General features: G+C 32.1%; 1 protein-coding gene across 1 annotated transcript in view; it reads right to left on the reverse strand.

Moving 5' to 3' along the window:
• Nucleotides 1–6,244: 6,244 nt before the first annotated feature.
• The window catches only part of LOC145324201 (uncharacterized), a 63,219-nt gene continuing 50,475 nt past the window's right edge, over nucleotides 6,245–18,988 (reverse strand). The window contains exons 17-21 of the mRNA XM_080166822.1: nucleotides 18,901–18,932; nucleotides 18,367–18,440; nucleotides 9,259–9,285; nucleotides 7,263–7,350; nucleotides 6,245–6,495 (exon numbers count right to left, since the gene is read on the reverse strand). Coding sequence (XP_080022948.1) covers nucleotides 6,369–6,495; nucleotides 7,263–7,350; nucleotides 9,259–9,285; nucleotides 18,367–18,440; nucleotides 18,901–18,932 — 348 coding nt within the window. The 3' untranslated portion in view covers nucleotides 6,245–6,368. The remainder of the gene's footprint in view (nucleotides 6,496–7,262; nucleotides 7,351–9,258; nucleotides 9,286–18,366; nucleotides 18,441–18,900; nucleotides 18,933–18,988) is intronic.

Below are 18,988 nucleotides of genomic sequence, written 5' to 3' on the forward strand. Positions count from 1 at the left end.
CTGATATTGAAGATTGGGTATTTAAATTTATCATACTGTCATTTAGAATCTACTTTTTTTAGAGTACATGCGCTTCGCTACTAATGGTTGTTGGCATCCTTATTCTTAGTACATTTATAAAATAGAAAATAATGTGAATTATTATTTTGTTGCAAAATTTTTGCAAAAAAAAAACAAGGGTGATTAGATTATAAGAAAAGGAGAGGACAAAATACTGTAAACTTATCTGCCATTAATCTAAAATAAGAGAAATTGATATTTAACCGATTTTAATTTTTCGGAAAAATATTGCAAAACAATGACGAAATTACTTTTTAAAAATCTAGTTATAGAGAAGGTTTGTAGCATTGTGAAAATAGTTCTAGAAATTACAATATCAAAAATTAAGCTTATAATTCAATCTTATTCGAATATTATGCCAAATTTAGAAGATAACTTTTCATATTTCATATGTTTCATAGAATTTTTTTACAGACATACACATTACACACAGACTAAGTAATTTATAGAGTTGTTTCTTCATAAAAATATAATATATTATATTCCAAGGTTTATAGTAATGTACGCTTTTAAAGGATTATTTTATACTTGTGGTAAGCTATCACATCCACACAAAAAAAGAACAGTTTAGTAGAATCGCTAATGCAAATTATTTAAAGTTGTGACATTTGTAATTCCTGTAGGACCTAATGTTTAGATGAAATGGGTTTATATAATACTTAATCTTGATAATAAGAAAATTTATAGAAAGAAAATATGAAATAGAAGAAGAAAATTTTTCATACATTACGAATACCAAAAAAAAATTTGCTATTTAAGATGAATTTAAAATGTCTTGGTTTGATTATCATTATCTACTCTGTAACTTATATTGTTCTTCTGCCCTTCAATTTAAAATTATACGACTGCTATATGGGATACTAATGGCTGTCCCCAAGGATCTAGGGGCTCTATATTCGAAGGGTAGAAAAATATCCTAAAACCATATCAAGACTTAATTTGAAAAAAATAAGAACTTTCACTGCAAAGAAGAACCATATCGGTTCAGCGGTTAGCGAGATCCTTCGTTACAGACAAAAATAGCTTAAAACCATCCTAAGACTTAAATATGGAAATAAAATTGCCTTAAACCATCCCGGGACCTATTGGAACCTTAAAAGGAGTACTCAATCAATTGTTTTGTTATTAAAATCTTAAGATTCAGACAAAAAAAACTACTTTATATAGAAGAAGAACAATTTTGTAGTTTCTTAAGTAGATTTCTCTGCTTAATGGGCATAATATAAGAAACTTTTTTAAAAAATTTTGTCTTTAAATGCATAATGCCCAGTATTCATTTGAATTTCTTGTGATTATTCCCCAAAAGAGCGAGCATTAATTCTTCGTTTGTTCTTTGTTGCTTATAATATTATCAATCTTGTTTGCTAACATAGAATGATATAATAGTAAATATTATTGTTGTTATTTGATTGTAATTTTGTCGTGTCGTCTATCATCAGGGAAGGAGGGGATAAGCAGGATTAGGCAGAATGACAACCCAATAAAATATAATTCTAGATAACTAATTATAACTTATGGTTTTACAAATCTTTATTCTTCGCAATATTCATATACGAAATAATAAAATAAGAGTCAAAAGGTTGTACGTACAATATACAATCATCAGTGTCCTGTCCTATCCATTTATTCCTGGCTATCATCTACAAAACCATATTGTAATTATTCAACTAAATATATCCCGCCACTGTCATATCCCTCTGTCCAGGACTATTTTCTACTTAAACATATTGTTCCACTAATTATACCACGCCACTGTCCTATCCCTTTATTCCTGACTATCATCTACAAAACCATATTGACGTCATTCCACTAATTGACCGAGTGTCTGGGTTAACCAGGGGTGGGCACACATTTTAGGAAAAAACAAAAGGCAGGGATCTGAGGGGATAAGGCAATGTACGATATTTTGATGTATACTACAACTTTTCTTTGGATTAAAATCATAATTGAAGAAGTTTGGACACTGATAGTTTTAAAATTTACTAAAAGTTCTGATACTTTTTAAGCCAAAGTATGATACTAAAACTTTGGAGACCAGTACAAATTACAGTGTCACCTCTTTCCCTGCAAATATTGAAACACGGTGTCGACATATGATTTAAATGTTTTTTTTCTTACAAATGGCCAAGCAAGACGAATCCCAAACTGTCCCACTTTGAGAAAGACGATTCCAGTGACGTCATATACGTTTCGGGAAAGAAAAAGGGAAGGGGGGAAGAAAATCTCTTCAAAAGAGATGGGAGAAAAGGGAAGAGATTTTCTTCCCCCTTCCCTAAACGTATATGACGTCACTGGACTCGTCTTTCTCAAAAGTGGGACAGTTTGGGGTTCGTCCCAAGCAATACTAAAATTAACATCTTTATCTTTTAAATATAACTAGATGCTAGTAAAAAAACAAAACTGCATAACATTTTTACCATTTAAACTTTGTATATTAGTCAAAATTTGTATTTTACTCTTTGATTTTAGAATATTTGTCTACATCAAAGCTGTAAAGAATTAATAAATAAACACAATTTTGCCTTATTATAAAAAAGAAAGGAGTAATTTATACTAGATAGAATATTTAGGATTGTTATATGTATAATGTCAGAGTGGATGTAAAATGATTAGGGAAAACAGAACTAAAAGGAAGGGGAGGAAAAGAGACAAGAAATGGCCCAAAACCATCTGGAGAATTTTTTTTTTCTGTTTGGGGGATTTTTTTAACTTTGCCAAAATTTCAACAAAAATTAGTTTTGCAGTTCAGCAAAATGGATTTATTTGCCTAATTTTGTAGTATATCAAAAAATCTGTTGTATGGCAACTTTTGAATGGTAATGCTTGCTTTTAGGACATTTAACTCAAAATTGAGGAACAATAAAAAATGACCAAAAATTCTTATACTGTGCCCCTCCCTCCCCAATAGATCTGGTCCCCAAAAATCCCCCATTCCTCCCCCCAAAAGTTACTATGATAATAGAACGCAACCTAAAAAAAATTTCGAAAAATATGCAACCAAAAAGATTCATTAAAACATTACAGTTTCAAACATTTATTGTTTTTTTCTTAATTTAACAAACGAGCCTATTAAAATGAATTATAAGGCTTGAATTATTATTAACAAGCATGCATGCATATGTATGTACATAAAAGGGTATTTATTCCAATTAAAATTACAATCATAATATGAGTTGGAAAATTGGCGCTTACCCTTGAAGTGCCTGTTGAGCACTGAATCCCCAAACCCTCTAAAAAAGGGGAGGAGTTAGTTTTTCGTTTGTTTGTTTTTTATTTTAGGACAGGTTAGGTTAAGATATATAGGGGACTTGGTAACCACGCAGGGTTAACGCCCCCCACAGGGATTAGACATAAAACTAACCCACCCCAATCTACGTAATTCAATTTTCACAATAGATACGGAAAGGGGGTTCAATGCACAACAGGAACTCTGAGGGAAAGTACCTAAAATGTAATCAACTTGGAAGTAGGAAGATACTTTTTTTCGAGGACATTGAGGTTAGCTTGCACAAAAATAGACTATACTTTTTTTGAGGACATTGAGTTTAGCTTGCACAAAAATAGACTTTAAATAATCTGGAATAGTCAAATATATCATTTTATTATATACAGTTTTCCGTGGATGATAATGAAATATAATTATTGAATATAATATTGTTCAACTAAAAAACTGAACAATTTCCGAGCGCTTTCTTATACAGTGGGTTCCTTCCCTGTAGTAGGACAAAGTGACTCAAAAATCAGACACGTGACGTCATAAAAATGAGGGAGATAAGAGGAAAAGTGGGAAAGAAAACCCCTATGAAAGAGATGGATAATCTCTCATTTTATGACGTAACATTGCTAAATTTTGAGTCACTTTGTCAAACTACTCCTTCCCTGTTCATTTGCACATCTTAAGTATTCAATATTATAAGCCCGCCATGTTTGGTCATTATCCAAAGAGGCAATCCTTCCTATTTCCAACATGATCATAAAATTTTAGTATGACAATTAATGAAACATGTAAGTGTATTATTTCCCCGATACAGTAAAAGGATATTTAGCTTTGAGGTCTTTTCAACTTTTTAAAATGCTATTCAATTTATCAAAGAATTATTGTACATATTATGAACAAATATTTTCAACTACTTAAATTTCAAAGGCCAAAAAAATCAGTTCTGTTTTAAAGACCTATACAAGCCAAAAATAACCTTTAACTCTTGTTTTTTTTTAAATGTAAATGGTAAAATTAAATTATTACATCGATAGTATAAAGAAATTTTGTTTTTTGATATTGTGATAAAAAATAAAAGGTGTTTTTGCTTCAGGCAATAAATCATTTAATTAAGTACCTTAGTAAATTTAAATGTTTATAATTTACCTATATAATTAACACCTTTCAAAGTAAAGTAAGCTTAATAATTAACAAAATATCACATACTTTTCATATTTACTTATATTTACAGCAAAAATTATTTTTGTTGAAATTTTAAATTTTGTGTCATTTTGAGCTATTTTTTGTGAAATTTACAAAAATATACAGGTTTTTTCCTATAGTCTCTATTGATATGCTTCAGTTCCATTTATATTTATTTTAGCAGAAATATTTATTGCTTATTTTTTAGAATCACAAAATAGAGCAATTTAAAATTTTGATAAGAAATGAGTTTTTGAGCGTTAGAAATGAATATTTTTACATTCAATTGTAGCAATACTTTGGCACAAAGAAAGGGGTAGGTTTCTGGTAAAATCCGTAAAGGTTATGTGTTATAAGTAAAAAAAAGTAGTAGAACGATAAAAATTTATGTTAACTTTAAAAAAATGTTTGTATATAGTTCTTTTCAATAAGAAATACACATATTTAGTGAATATTATCGTTCTACATACTACTATTGTTAATCCTTATATAAAACACACACCTTTACGGATTTTACCAGAAACCTACCCCTCTCTTTGCAAAAAGAGGTGGGGCGGGGGCTAATCAACATTTTTTTTTAATTTGTGGGAAGGGGGTAAGAAACGCTATCTATAATACAAAGTAGCTTGATGTCTGTCCGTCTGTCTGTCCGTCCGTCCGTCCTTAAGATCTCGGTTACCACTGAACCGATCGGATTCTATTGGTCCTGTGGTGGTTTTAAGCTATTTTCTTGGGGGGTGGGACACCCCCAACCCCCCCAAAAATAAAAAATCCCCCCCCCCAATTTTTTAAAATTCCCTAGGTACCTATTTCCTCCCCATATTTTTTTGTTTCTGGGGAAGTTAGTTCACATTAAACTACTGGCGGCAGCACAAGTAGTACTTATTTTTAATTTTTTCAATTACCTCTTGGGGCAAAGCCGGTTTTTCCAAAGTACCTATTTTTGGAAGATTTTTGGATCATGACCAATTTAAAGAGTGTGCAAAAATGTGTGCATTTTTTAAAATCAAATTGCGCGGCTTGTGTATTTTTTTCTTATACTAATTGCCCCAACCCAATAAAGAAATTAAGATATAGATAATTGATTTCTGTCAATGGCAAGTGGGTTATATTAAGCAATACTTTTGTCCTATTATCACTGACCGACAACATTCAAGACTTTGAAGATTACTTTACAATAAACCTAGAGAATATCACATTTTACTAGGATCAAAATTATATTTATATTTACACTTATCGTATTATAGACAATTATCCACGGACAGAATAATATCATTTTTGGTAAAAATGAAATAATTCTATGATTTAAATTTTCTTTTTCGTGGATGGACATTTGTCTAGAATACGTTATCTTTCCTATGGCTCAGAACCGGTTTTAATCCAGCGGAATTAAATCAGACGCAAAATATTATATTGATGACTTTTTAAAAGACAAATTAGAATTATTTATAAAATACAATATACATAATTTTAAAATCACGTTAGGGTTAATAATTTTTGATATAATAATAATAATAAAGGGTAAGGGTAAACTCTTTTGTATGATATGATAAATGTTATCATATATTGCTTTTTTATCGCATATTTTTTTTATTTAACGCTCATTAATTTTTTAAAATAGGGCACTTAATGCAAGAGGGCGGAATTCGACCCTTCACTTTCTTAAAAGTAAAAGTAAAAAACTTTTTCTGAGGGAGGATGGAAATTTTTATAGTTGCAATTTATTTTTGGATGGTAAATTCAAGGATAAAAATGTTAATAATAATAGCGCAGCTCAGTAAAGAACTATTTTTATAGTTTCCTGTAGTTAGAGATCACTTATGTCTGCAATGAATATTGAATTGAATAGGTATACCAAAAATGTTATAGAGTATCTACGCTAATAAAAATAAATATACACTCTGGATGTTTAATCTTTACAATCCAGGGACACACTGGTATGTTGCTGGAACATTCTTCTCCTGCGCTCCAATACTTTGATTTCTGGTAGGGGGTTGGGGTTAGGCTTCGCCTTCCCGCGTAAATCTTCCATAGACCTTAAAACAATTAAATGTATTCATTTGGATAGAATTCAACGTCGTTTAATATTTGCTCAGAATTAGCAACTGCAGCTGCTTTCTGCCTTTTACAGATACAAATGCAATTAAAACTGTAACTGATTGTCAAATATTTACAACAACAATAAAACAGTTGCTGAGCTGTACCGGCTACAAAAAAAAAAGGCAATGTAGGTTAAATACCCAAAATCTAGCCACAGCTTTTGAAAATTCATTAATTTACAGCTGCAACAGAAGGCTTTGCTTGACCTAAACAGTTGCAAATAATTTTCAACTTGTTGTAGTTTAAGCCGAGTTGCCCTGGAGATGAAAGGCTAATGCTACTGTACATAATATACGTGATAAATTGAAAGATTTCTGAAAAGCTTATTTTGAATCTTTTTGACACATAAATTAAATATCAAACATATATATTACATTTGCAAATGACAATTATTTTCAAATTCAATTTGGAATTTGAGAAAAAAGCCTATTCATTATTAAAATAACCAGAGACCTTAATGATGTGCATTTCAAATGATGATAAACAATGTTAACCCTTAGGTAGATTATTTATTAATATTAACAGTTGAAAGGTTAGAACACAGATAGTTTGCGCCAACATATCTAAATTCTATCAAAGAAAAATAAATTATTTTAATTTGTGCCTATAAATATAAATGATACTTTTTCATTAGAAAGAGAGATAAATCGACATTAAGAGGAAAGGAAGATAGAGGCAGAGATAGAGTGAGGGAGATAGATACCTGGATTTGCTGGAATCTTCTCCATTTTCCTTGCCAACATCCAGCAGGTTAGGTTGAGATCCACAGCTACTACGGCGGGAGCATAGTTCTAGATAGATAGATAGATACATTTTCTTTGCCAACATCTAACAGGTTAGGTTAAGATCCACAGCTACTACGGCGGGAGCATAGTTCTAGATAGATAGATAGATACATTTTCTTTGCCCACATCCAGCAGGTTAGGTTGGGATCCACAGCGACTACGGCGGGAGCATAATTCTAGATAAATAAATATATAGATATATACATTCTCTACATACGGGAGCATAATTCTAGACAGATAGACAGATACATTTTCCTTGCCCACATACAGGTTAGGTTGAGATCCACAGCTACTACGGCGGGAGCATAATTCTAGATAGATAGATAGATACATTTTCTTTGCCCACATCCAATAGGTTAAGTTTACATCCATAATTATAGTTAGATATATAGTTCTCCTTGCCTACATCCTACAGGTTAGGTTGAGATCCACAGCTACTACGGCGGAAGCATAGTTCTAGATAGATAGATACATTTTCCTTGCCCACATCTTACAGGTTAGGTTAAGATCAACAGCTACTACGGCGGAAACATAGTTCTAGACAGATAGGTACATTTTCCTTGCCCACATACAACAGGTTAGGTTAAGATCCACAGCTACTACGGCGGGAGCATAATTCTAGATAGATAGATAGATAGATAATAGATGTATTATACATATAAAGATAAGTAAGTAAATAAACAGATGGAAAGAAAGATTTTCTGTACGTAATTTATCTATTCCTTATACCCCTTTTTTTGAAAATATTTGTTATTGTAAATATACTTCTGCAAACCACATGAAATGCAAATTATTTACAATTATAACAATTGAAGCTTTTAATTTTGCCTATAGAAATGACGTCATATTGGCCTACTATTTTGGACATTTAAAATATATACTGGCTTGCCATTATTCATTTAGTCTGTTTATTGGCCTATCATTGGTTTTTTGAATTATATAACGTTATTTTTGTATAAGCACTATAAAGAGATTCAGCCTATTCTTTTTTTCTTTTTTTCTCCACTTATATCATTGAACTCTCGATATCATAAGTTTGATATTTTATTTACAAATGTGCAAATCTCGTGCCAAAATGTAAGCACATTATTTTTGCATATTTGTGTTAAAACTTAATGTAAAATGTTGTACATACATACATGTTGACACAACCCATCTACCCATGAAATTACACCTAGCTTCTCAAATATTTATCAGCGAAGCATCTTCACAAGGCAAATAGCGGTCTTTCGGTAAAGGCTTGCAAAAATTATGCTTTCAAACAAAATGCCAGTTGACCATTGATACCCCCCTTTCTTCATTTAAAAAAATAAGGTTGGGTGGTACTTTTCCCCTTTGCCTAGCACCTGGGGGCCCTAACTCTGCAATATAACCTAACCTAACCTGACCTAAAGTAAAAAAACAAAAAACGAAAAATAACCCAAAACATTATTTTAATTTTAATTTAAATTAAGAGAGGGGGGGGGGGATTCAAACCCTTTGATTCAAAATAATCAGGTTTTTAGTAGCTAAAACAGTTTATTTTAGAACAAAAAAATTTTCCGGCTAACAACACTGATGTTGGATTTGTTTCGCTTTACTTTTATGGATACTATCATCCTTGTTTATGAACAATAGGCAATATAAGGTTTCAGTGGACTTGTGTAGAGTATCATTGCTACAATAAAATAGGTATTACCTGATGTATTACAACCAGTATTGTGTAGAGTATCATTGCTACGATAAAATAGGTATTACCTGATGTATTACAACCAGTATTGTGTAGAGTATCATTGCTACAATAAAATAGGTATTACCTGATGTATTACAACCAGTATTGTGTAGAGTATCATTGCTACAATAAAATAGGTATTACCTGATGTATTACAACCAGTATTGTGTAGAGTATCATTGCTACAATAAAATAGGTATTACCTGATGTATTACAACCAGTATTGCATCCTGAAACAAAACAAAAATAATCAGTCACAGGTAAAATGGATTTATTATAGATTGGATCATACACCAGATTAGCATTTACACTAATAAAGTGAAGCTTGTAGCTGAAAAAAAAACGATCCCCATCAACCCTATCCTCTTTTATTTAGAAATACATCTTCTAGCCATACTTCCAGGATATTAACTTATTCCCTAAAGCTTTAAAAATAAAATAAAATTGAGCAGTGTGTTCATTTTGAACTTTGTGCAACCATTTATCTTATCGCTATGAAAAGCAAACTTTGACAAATACTAAGAAAATATTGGGTTAGCTTTCATTTAAGCAAAAAAAGCAAACAGCACAAATTCGAAATTACTGCAAAAAAACAAAATATATTGTTTATAAAATCTTCCAAGTAACTTTTAAACAAAAAAACTTAATTAAGATTTGAAAATGTAAATCTAAATAAAAGTTATTTCTCGCATCGTATTATAAACGGCTTTCCGCAGATATAGAATGTACAATTATGAGATTAAAACTGTTTGTTTAGCCCCGAGGTGCCGAAGGCACCGGCTAAAAAACTGGTTTTAATCTTATGATTGTACATTTTTATATTCGTAGAAAGCTGGATATAATACGATGCTAGACATAGTTTTTTCGTATGGATGAGAACCTGTTCCTATCCACCGAATTCGAAAAAAATACGAGAAAATCATAATCTTATTTTCTAAAATGGGCAACTAAGTTTTTATGCTCAAATAAAGACACATATCGATGCTAAAAATAAATATTTAAAATTTGCATATAAAATATACGATAAAATATGAAAAACACACTTTGTGAGGTCATTTTTATTGTTAGCTATCGAGATGTTGTAAAACATTTTTGGTAAAAGTAACAAATAAGAGCAAAAATCCTTAATATATTTAGGAATTCAATAAATAATAAATAATCTAATGAAGATGCACCCGCAGTAGTAGAATGATGTTTGTCTGTTCATCTCTATTTATTTATGACTTTAGCAGAAGATTTAAGCAGCTCTAATGGCGTTCCTTCGGACAGGGCTTCAGTTCTTTCATTAACAAGCACGGCAGACGGACGTACGGTCACTAATTTTAGATCAGCTACGCTGATCATAAACCAAGTAATTTGGTCATCTGGGATCAATACTGTTACTTGCAAAACAACAAATTTGAATTATAAAAGTCAAAGTGGGTTACACCCTTACAAATAATAAACATATAAACAAAATAGGGAGCAAATCTACTCTTTAACATTTAAGTCTTAATGAAAAGGTGAGGTGCCACTACACAGCTACCGATTGGGTACTTGATGGTTTTATGCTATTTTCTATGGTTAAGGTAATTCATATATTAATAAAAATTTAATGGTTATGTACAGACAGACATACGCATGTTAATTTTAGACTAGTTGCGCAACATACAAATAAATAAATGTAATATGGAAATAAATGATCATATCTCGAATATCAATTCATAGGAATCTTATAATTTTATGCAGGATAGCTATTTTGGAAGCGAGGCTACTCAATAGTTTTATTTTCCACGTATATTCGTCGCAAGGAAGTCCAAGCTTTTTTATTTGGGGAGGTTTGGAGGGGGGGGGGGAGGACGGTGATGGTTTTCAAAGGTTTAGGGGGAGGGTGGTCTAATACAATATTCTTCGTAAAAAAACTACGGCCTGGACGTCTCTGATTAACAAAAGTAACCATGCTGAGGATTACTGAAACGTTAGGACGTATAAATTTATTAAATAAATCAAGAAAATTTTAGTATCCAAAGTTTTTTAGTCAATTAAACTTTGGGAGTAATTATAATTCTAATCTTCCCCCTCCTCACTGAACTATTTACTTTGCGTACCTGATATAACAATTCTATTTCAGGAATTTAAAAAAAATTAAGCAAAGCTTATTTTGGACTAAATCACAATAATTTTTATTTATGTTGTCACCCTTGTGTTATTAGCTATTCCACTTTAACCAGGAAGGGAGGGGACAATGTCGGTAATTTTCATTTAAAACTTTACTAGCTACCAAAGGCAGTGCTGTATTATATGTAAGATTATTATAGGGGAAGATAATTTTATGCCTATTGTCCTATCTCTTTAGCCCTGACTTATACAGAATCATAAATATAGATGTAAAATAATGTATTAGCCATTACCTACATGTTTTTACTACCATGCAGACGAATAGATGGAATTAATTTTTGATTTGTTGTGTACTTTACTTTTCACGCCCCTAGAGGCATCTAGGGACACTAAAAGGGGAAGGAATCTACCCTAAACCTTCAATTTTAGTTTTTTAAATGAAATAAAAACTTTCAAAAGTAGGTTATTTTTTGCAGGGTGGAGGTACCATTCCACAAAATAATACTAATGCTTTACTGTAAAGAAGAACCTATCGGTTCAGCGGTTCGCGTGACACAAAACATACATAGACAAACAGACATCACGTTGCTTTTATAAAAAGGATCGACTAGCTTTTATTTTAGAACTGATAAGATCGTCGTTTAGATAGTCACCTAATTATAGAGTAGTTGCGCTACCGATGATGCATTTAAGAGTTATAGCAAGAACTAATCAATAGCTGTTGGAGATTTCAAAGGATGCAAATTTTATAATTTCATGTTTAGGCATTTCTGGTTGTATTACAATACAACAACAAACTCTTTTTCATTAAAGTAGCTAGATGTGTGTGTGTGTTTATGATTAGTAAGGTCTGGTAAATGGCTAAAAAGGTTACTCTATAATATTTTCAAAAGCTTTCAATGTTTTGTTTTTTAAACAGTAAAGATTATGAAATAAACAAAAACGACAACGTCTAATGGTAACGTTGAATTATAAAAATAATTAAATAAGAGCATTTAGAGATAAAGAGAATAAGAGATAGGGATCTAGTAAGAGGTGAAGTAATTGTAATATGGCGTTACAGACAGAGAGAAGGATAGACACAGTTACAGACAGAGAGAAGGACAGACACAGATACAGACAGAGAGAAGGACAGACATAGAGAAGGAAAGACACAGTTACAGACAGAGAGAAGGTTAGACACAGTTAGAGAGAGAAGGACAGACACAGTTACAGACAGAGAGAAGGTTAGACACAGTTACAGAGAGAAGGACAGACACAGTTACAGACAGAGAGAAGGAAAGACACAGTTACAGACAGAGAGAAGTACAGACACAGTTACAGACAGAGAGAAGGATAGACACAGTTACAGACAGAGAGAAGGTTAGACACAGTTACAGAGAGAAGGACAGACACAGATACAGACAGAAAGAAGGAAAGACACAAATACAGACAGAGAGAAGGACAGACACAGTTACAGACAGAGAGAAGGATAGACACAGTTACAGACAGAGAGAAGGATAGACACAGTTACAGAGAGAAGGACAGACACAGCTACAGACAGAGAGAAGTACAGATACAGTTATAGACAGAGAAAATGACAGATACAGTTACAGACAGAGAGAAGGATACACACACTTACAGAGAGAAGGACAGACACAGTTACAGACAGAAAGAAGGAAATACAAAGTTACAGACAGAGAGAAGGACAAACACAGTTATAGACAGAGAAAAGGACATAAACCTTTACAGACATTGAGAAGGACAGACACAGTTACAGACAGAGAGAAGGACAGACACAGTTACATACAGAGTAGATTCACTAAAAATCTTTTATATAAAATAAGTCAGATTTGCAAAGAAAAATAACATTCATAACATCAGGAAATTAACTTCCTTTTCATTTTAAACATATTCACCTACTCCGTAACTAACTTTGGAGTTTTTAGATTTAAGAACACAATTGATTTTGAATTAGTACTCCTGCTATGTCAGGTGCGTGTCAGGGATGGTTGTTTGTTGGGTATACTTATAGTCATCTGAAGCATAGACGCTTTACTCGCGTATGATTCTAGATGAGTGGAGAAAACTAGAACCCTATGCAAAGTTTTAGTAAATATAAAGTTAATGCGTAGCTTTAACAATAATGCAATTAAGAATAGCGTTATAACATAAGTATTCCTTAATAGAAGAACCCCTTTTAGACCTCAAAAATATAGGGGAGGGGTAGGGTTAAACAACCTTTTTTTTAAATAAATCCCTTTTAAAATTAATTCTTAAAATTATTTCATAGGTAAAAATCCTCTAAACAAACTCTGCATTAAAAAAATATTTGAATATTATTATCCTTGTCGGCTTATGCATTAACGGAGTTCGGAATGTGAATGTCAAAAGCAAAACTTATTATTTCATAGTATGGATCAAGTCCCGTATATGGTATCATCAGATTTTTGGAACATGTATTAACTTTTAGAAGGTTTAAGGTACTTTGCCTAAAATAGTTTTAAACTTTCCCTGACTTTTTAATAAATGTTTCATTGCAATCGGTTCTTGATCCAATATTTTAAATGGAATTATTTTTTACATTTTATTTGGAATTGCATTATCAAATATCACAATTATCAAATTGGAAAATTTTAAACATGATTATATGTGATTTGATCAAATTCATTTTATTGATCACTAGCGGCTATGCCCGTAGAGGCCTTAATGGGTATTTTATTAAAGGGGGGGGGGGGATTTGACACTCCTTTTAATTTTGTTAGACTAAAATGTTAGTTTTTAAATTAAACAAGTTTTAGAAAAAAAATTTCAATCTAAAACTGACTATTTATTTTAATTCGTAGAAACGATGTAATTGGATTCTTCAAAAGTACTTTTAATATTTATGAAATAAATTATTTTCTAAAATTGCATTATTCAAATGTCATAACCATACATTTGTTACACATTCGATCGCAATTTCTAATAAAAGCAAAGCTTTTCCACAATTTAACAGTGTCTTTTGGAGCACCTGTAATATGCAACGATTAGCTCATATGGCGGGATGGTTTTATTCTATTTTTCACCCCTCCAAAAACAAAGTCCTTAGATTCTAGTAGTGCTTCTGCTAGAATTTTAATATTGAACTACTTGAATAAAAGTAGTACAGGAATATATTATAATTTAAATAATTCATACATTGCATTTAAAGAAAATTATGTATGTACATAATTTCTATATTTTTAGAACACTATGTATTCATTTATATTTATTAAATTTTCATAGTAAAAATTACCATAAGTGTACTTTTTCAAAATTTAAAGTATTGGGCTGTGTGTCTACGTTTCTTAAGATTTCAATAACGGCAAAATTTAAAGGGTGGGTGTTATATAGGGTAAACAATAAACATATCTCGTTTAACTACAATTGTATTAAGAAATACATTTTTTTTGGGGGGGGGGGGGTTCTAGAGACTATTTTTCTCACAGGAGGTGATTAGTCTGCCAACACTATTCAGTACTAAAACTAAGCCTCCCCGAAAATTGTAAAGTTACTCCCCTTGAGGCCTCTAGGATTTTAGTTTTTAAAGGCATAATTTTAAAAAAAACAATATTTGGTTCGTCATTTTATTATTGGGGAGATTTTACATTGAGGATTGAGATACTGTCCCTAAACCCCTTTCCTTGGACCTATGAGAAGCAACACTGTAAAGGAGAACCATATCGGTTCAGCGGATGGGGAGATTCATCGTTATACAGACAGACACATAGACATCATGTTACTTTTATATAATGAAACTACAAAGCTGTGCAATAGGTAATTATTTCCGGATGCCTAAGTTGAAAATTACATTAAATAGTTTCAAATCCGTTGCAGTTAGTTTCCATCAAAACTCATGTTGGAAAGGATGCTTCAATTTTTCAAAATAATATAAAATACTAGAGTTGGCTCGATATAATTATCTCCCTATTGGCTAGTTTTCTATATGCATATCTATTTCTCAATAAATCTATTTTCCTCACCCGGCATTACTATCTAAAAGAAAGTAAATATTTAATAATTTAAATGATTTTTAAAAGATTTTTTTAAATTATATTTTTTTCTTTACATTACCATCACCAAAGGGTTAATGATGATGATTACAATTTTAGTTTAATATTTGAACACACAAAATGTCGCCACAATCGAATTCTTTTAAAACATAGTTTTCTTAAATTTATCATATTATAAATTTAAATTTTCTTTTTTATGATTAGAAATTAAATACATCAATATAAGGTAAATAGCAACATGAAATGAAAAAAATGAATTTATTTTTAATAAAGTAAAATAATGGGTCTTATCGTTCTGGGCAATGAGAGTTTATTATGGATTATTGGAGCACTATGAGTTTTAATCATATATTCCTTGGAAAACTTGAGCTCGTTTATAGACATTTATTTCCTATACAGATCTGACATGGATCTTGAAGCAATTAAGCAGGCCGTTTTGTACATGTTAAAAATTGGAAGATTTCATTAAATAAAAGTAATCGCAAATATACTTAGTAAATAAAATTCCATATTGTTATTTTTTATTCCTCCTTTTTGTAATGTTGATTACCAGAACGATTAGGAGCTAAAGTATAAAGCATATCTTTAGCTTTAGCAGCCAAAATTTAAGCAATTTTTATTTAAACATTAAAGTTCTATTTCTTGTTGAGCTTTGCTTTGATGAATGTTCTCATCCTTCATTATATTGAACTTGGAAAAGCGTTATTAAACTCCAAGATATTGATAGGGAAAACGGGGAGGGAGGGGACATTTGACTTAACACTAGTTACCAAAAGTTTATAATAACCTTTCCTTATTCGTTGGTTTAACAACTTTGGCGACTATTATTGAATTTTGATTGGTTGGTACAATTAGTTAATTGTCCAAACGTTTCAACCACCAATTGTTATCTATTGAAGAAATAATTTTGTGTATCATCATTAGAGATGTACATATATTTATCGGGCATTGTTTTATCCCTTTAGATCTCTTTGTAGTACAAGTATAAAATTTTGTAGTACAAGTATAAAATTTTGTACCAAATAAAATAATATATGCTACTGTCCTTTTAATTGCAGGAATTTAACAACTATAGCAAACTTTAGCATTATTTGATTAGCCTGCAAACAATTTATTTGCACATATTTTACTTTTATCAATTAGCTTTCATCTAATTCAATTAACTGTAAATCAAATTATATAAGTATTAAATTTTTGTCCGTAGCGAAGGATCTTGGTTACCGCTGAACATATATGGTTCTCTTTTACAGTGAAAGCTATGTCCAGGGAAGGTTTATAACTATTTTGAGGGAGGAAATCTCCCAAGATAAATCACCTTTGATCCCCCCCCCCCTTTTTTTTCGTTTTAAACTTAAATTGATTTTGACGGGTCACCTCCCCCCCCCCCCCCAACCTTAACAAAGAAAAGAGAAAAAAACCTTTGGAATACTTTAGAGTAAAATATCGATGCCCGACAGCCGCATGTTAACAGCGTTTTTGAACCAGTTTTGGTGCAATTAAACATACATTTTAGGATAAGAAAAGTTTTTATTCAGCTGATTTTTGATCTTACAAAGCCTCAATTAATCTGCGGATTTTTAGTTTTTTTTCCGCGGATGTCGAGCCCTGATAAATATATTCCTGTTTTTGTGCCTCTCTAAATTGTTTTCTATTATTCAACCTACATTAGCTGCTGGCCTTACGAGCACCCATGGGGTTTAAAAGATACAGTTTTCATTCAATAATATATAGGAATGGTTTTACTTTATGTATCCTAGTGGCTTCACCCCTATTCTCAAAGCTTCCCCTACCCCTCTTCACCCTGAAAACTGCGACTGTAGCTAGTTGTCGGGAAGGTGATGGGTTCGAATCTCACCTCAACACACTGTATAACTAAAGACGTTAAAAAAGTTCATACTGCTGCTACGTCAGATGCTAGATTTTGATAGTAAGGGGGGAATGCCTTAGCCTAAAACCGGCGCAACTCTTTACCATAAACAGTTAAGATTTACAGACAGTTAAGGTTGTGCCGTCATTGTGCAGTTGGTTGTTGGGTGCTACTTAACTAAATATGTTAATGGGGAGATTGAGCTCTTCTAAGTTACTTAGTTGTTGGATCTGACATTTAAGTGTCATGGATAGTAGCGTCGCCCTACCTCAAAAAGCCAGATGCCAAATAACTTTATTTTTCTTATTTATCATACACTAAAAACGCAAATAATTGCATTTAAAAAAACTGTTAATGTTCTTAGAAAAACAACAATGACAACGAAAAAATACTATTTTATTTCTCTTAGTGAAGAAAAAACCTTTGTGTGAGTAAAAGAAAAAGAAAATGGAATTATTCTTTTATTTTCTTTAGAAACTCTTATGTAATTTCATATTTTTCAATAAACAGTATAAATCAAATATACGTTAGATGTATAAATAAACATAGATAGAAACATCCATAAGAGCCGAATTATCTTAGACAAACAAACAATATGTGTTATGAAGCAGATTTTCAGTGATAATAAATCAAACATAGATTTATAAAATAATTAAAATCACTAAACCTTTCACGAATGCTTTATACATTTTTTGGGTATAGTCCCTTTCGTGGCAACGCGCCTTAAGGGGCGATTCTTCGTATTTTTCACAGTAGGTTTTCTCCTTTTTCTAGCCCCTGCGGGGGGCTCTAACCCTGCGGGGTTAATTACCTAACCCTCTGGGGCAATCACTTAACCTAACCTAAAATAACCTATAGAAAGCCACTTTAAAAATATGACGAATCGCCCCGTAAGGGGCGTTGCCACGAAAAGGACAATTCCCCATTTTTTAAATACTTTTATTTTTTTTTAAATCACGCTACCTAAAAAGTTTTAGACAGACGGACATTTCGAATTATAGAGCATGTCAACCGTTTTTTTGTAAGCTACCTTAAATGTTACAAGAAATATCCGCATAAACGTCCAAAGGTCAAAGCAAAGAGGTGTTGACCAGGGGCGTCCAAGCTTTTTCATTTTTTGGGGGGGGGGGGGTAAACATTTGAAAATAAAAATTTTGGGGGTGCCTAGGGCACCCCCAAATTCACTTGGGGGGGGGGGGGGGGGTAATCACCCCTCCCCCCCCCCCCCTTGGACGTCTATGGTGTTGACCCCCTCAAACCTGTTAAGCCTCTCATTCTACCACACTCAAAAAAGCTTGAACGTCTCTGTCAGAATTAATAAAAAAAAGTTGTACCTGAAGGGTCTGTTTCTGAGAAGAAGAACCTCAATGACTCGCTGTCTGTTGAGTAATCATAGTCGGTCAGCTCACTGTATCAGGCAGCATTTCAGTTTAAGCAATTTATGAAAGTTTCGGTGCTAATCTTTTTTATATTTCTCGTAGGTTGGTTAGCATTAGAGATGACGAACCCCAATTTGTCCTACTTTGAGATAGACGATTCCAGTGACGTCATATACGTTTAAGGAAGGGGGGAAGAAAATCTCTTCCCTTTTCTCCCATCTCTTTTGAAGAGATTTTCTTCCCCCCTTCCCTTCTTCTTTCCCGAAACGTATATGACGTCACTGGAATCGTCCTTCTCAAAGTAGGACGGATTGGGGTTCGTCATTAGAGATGCTACCCTGTACTATATATAACTTAACCTAACCTGTAAGTAATAAACAAACAAAAACTATCCCCCGTTATTTAATTTAATTCATAGTATGAGGGGAGGGGTTTCAGTGCACTTTTTGGAAAACTGATTTAAATTTAATGCTTAAACTGATTATGTTCCTGAATTTTCTTGATCTTCCGTCAGGTTTATCCTAAAATTGAACAATGTTTTATATCTAAATAAATACTTAAATATATTGTAAAACTG

The sequence above is a fragment of the Acartia tonsa genome, chromosome 7 (assembly GCF_053477335.1).
Source record: "Acartia tonsa isolate MP-2025a chromosome 7, ASM5347733v1, whole genome shotgun sequence".
Taxonomy (NCBI): Eukaryota; Metazoa; Arthropoda; class Copepoda; order Calanoida; family Acartiidae; genus Acartia; species Acartia tonsa.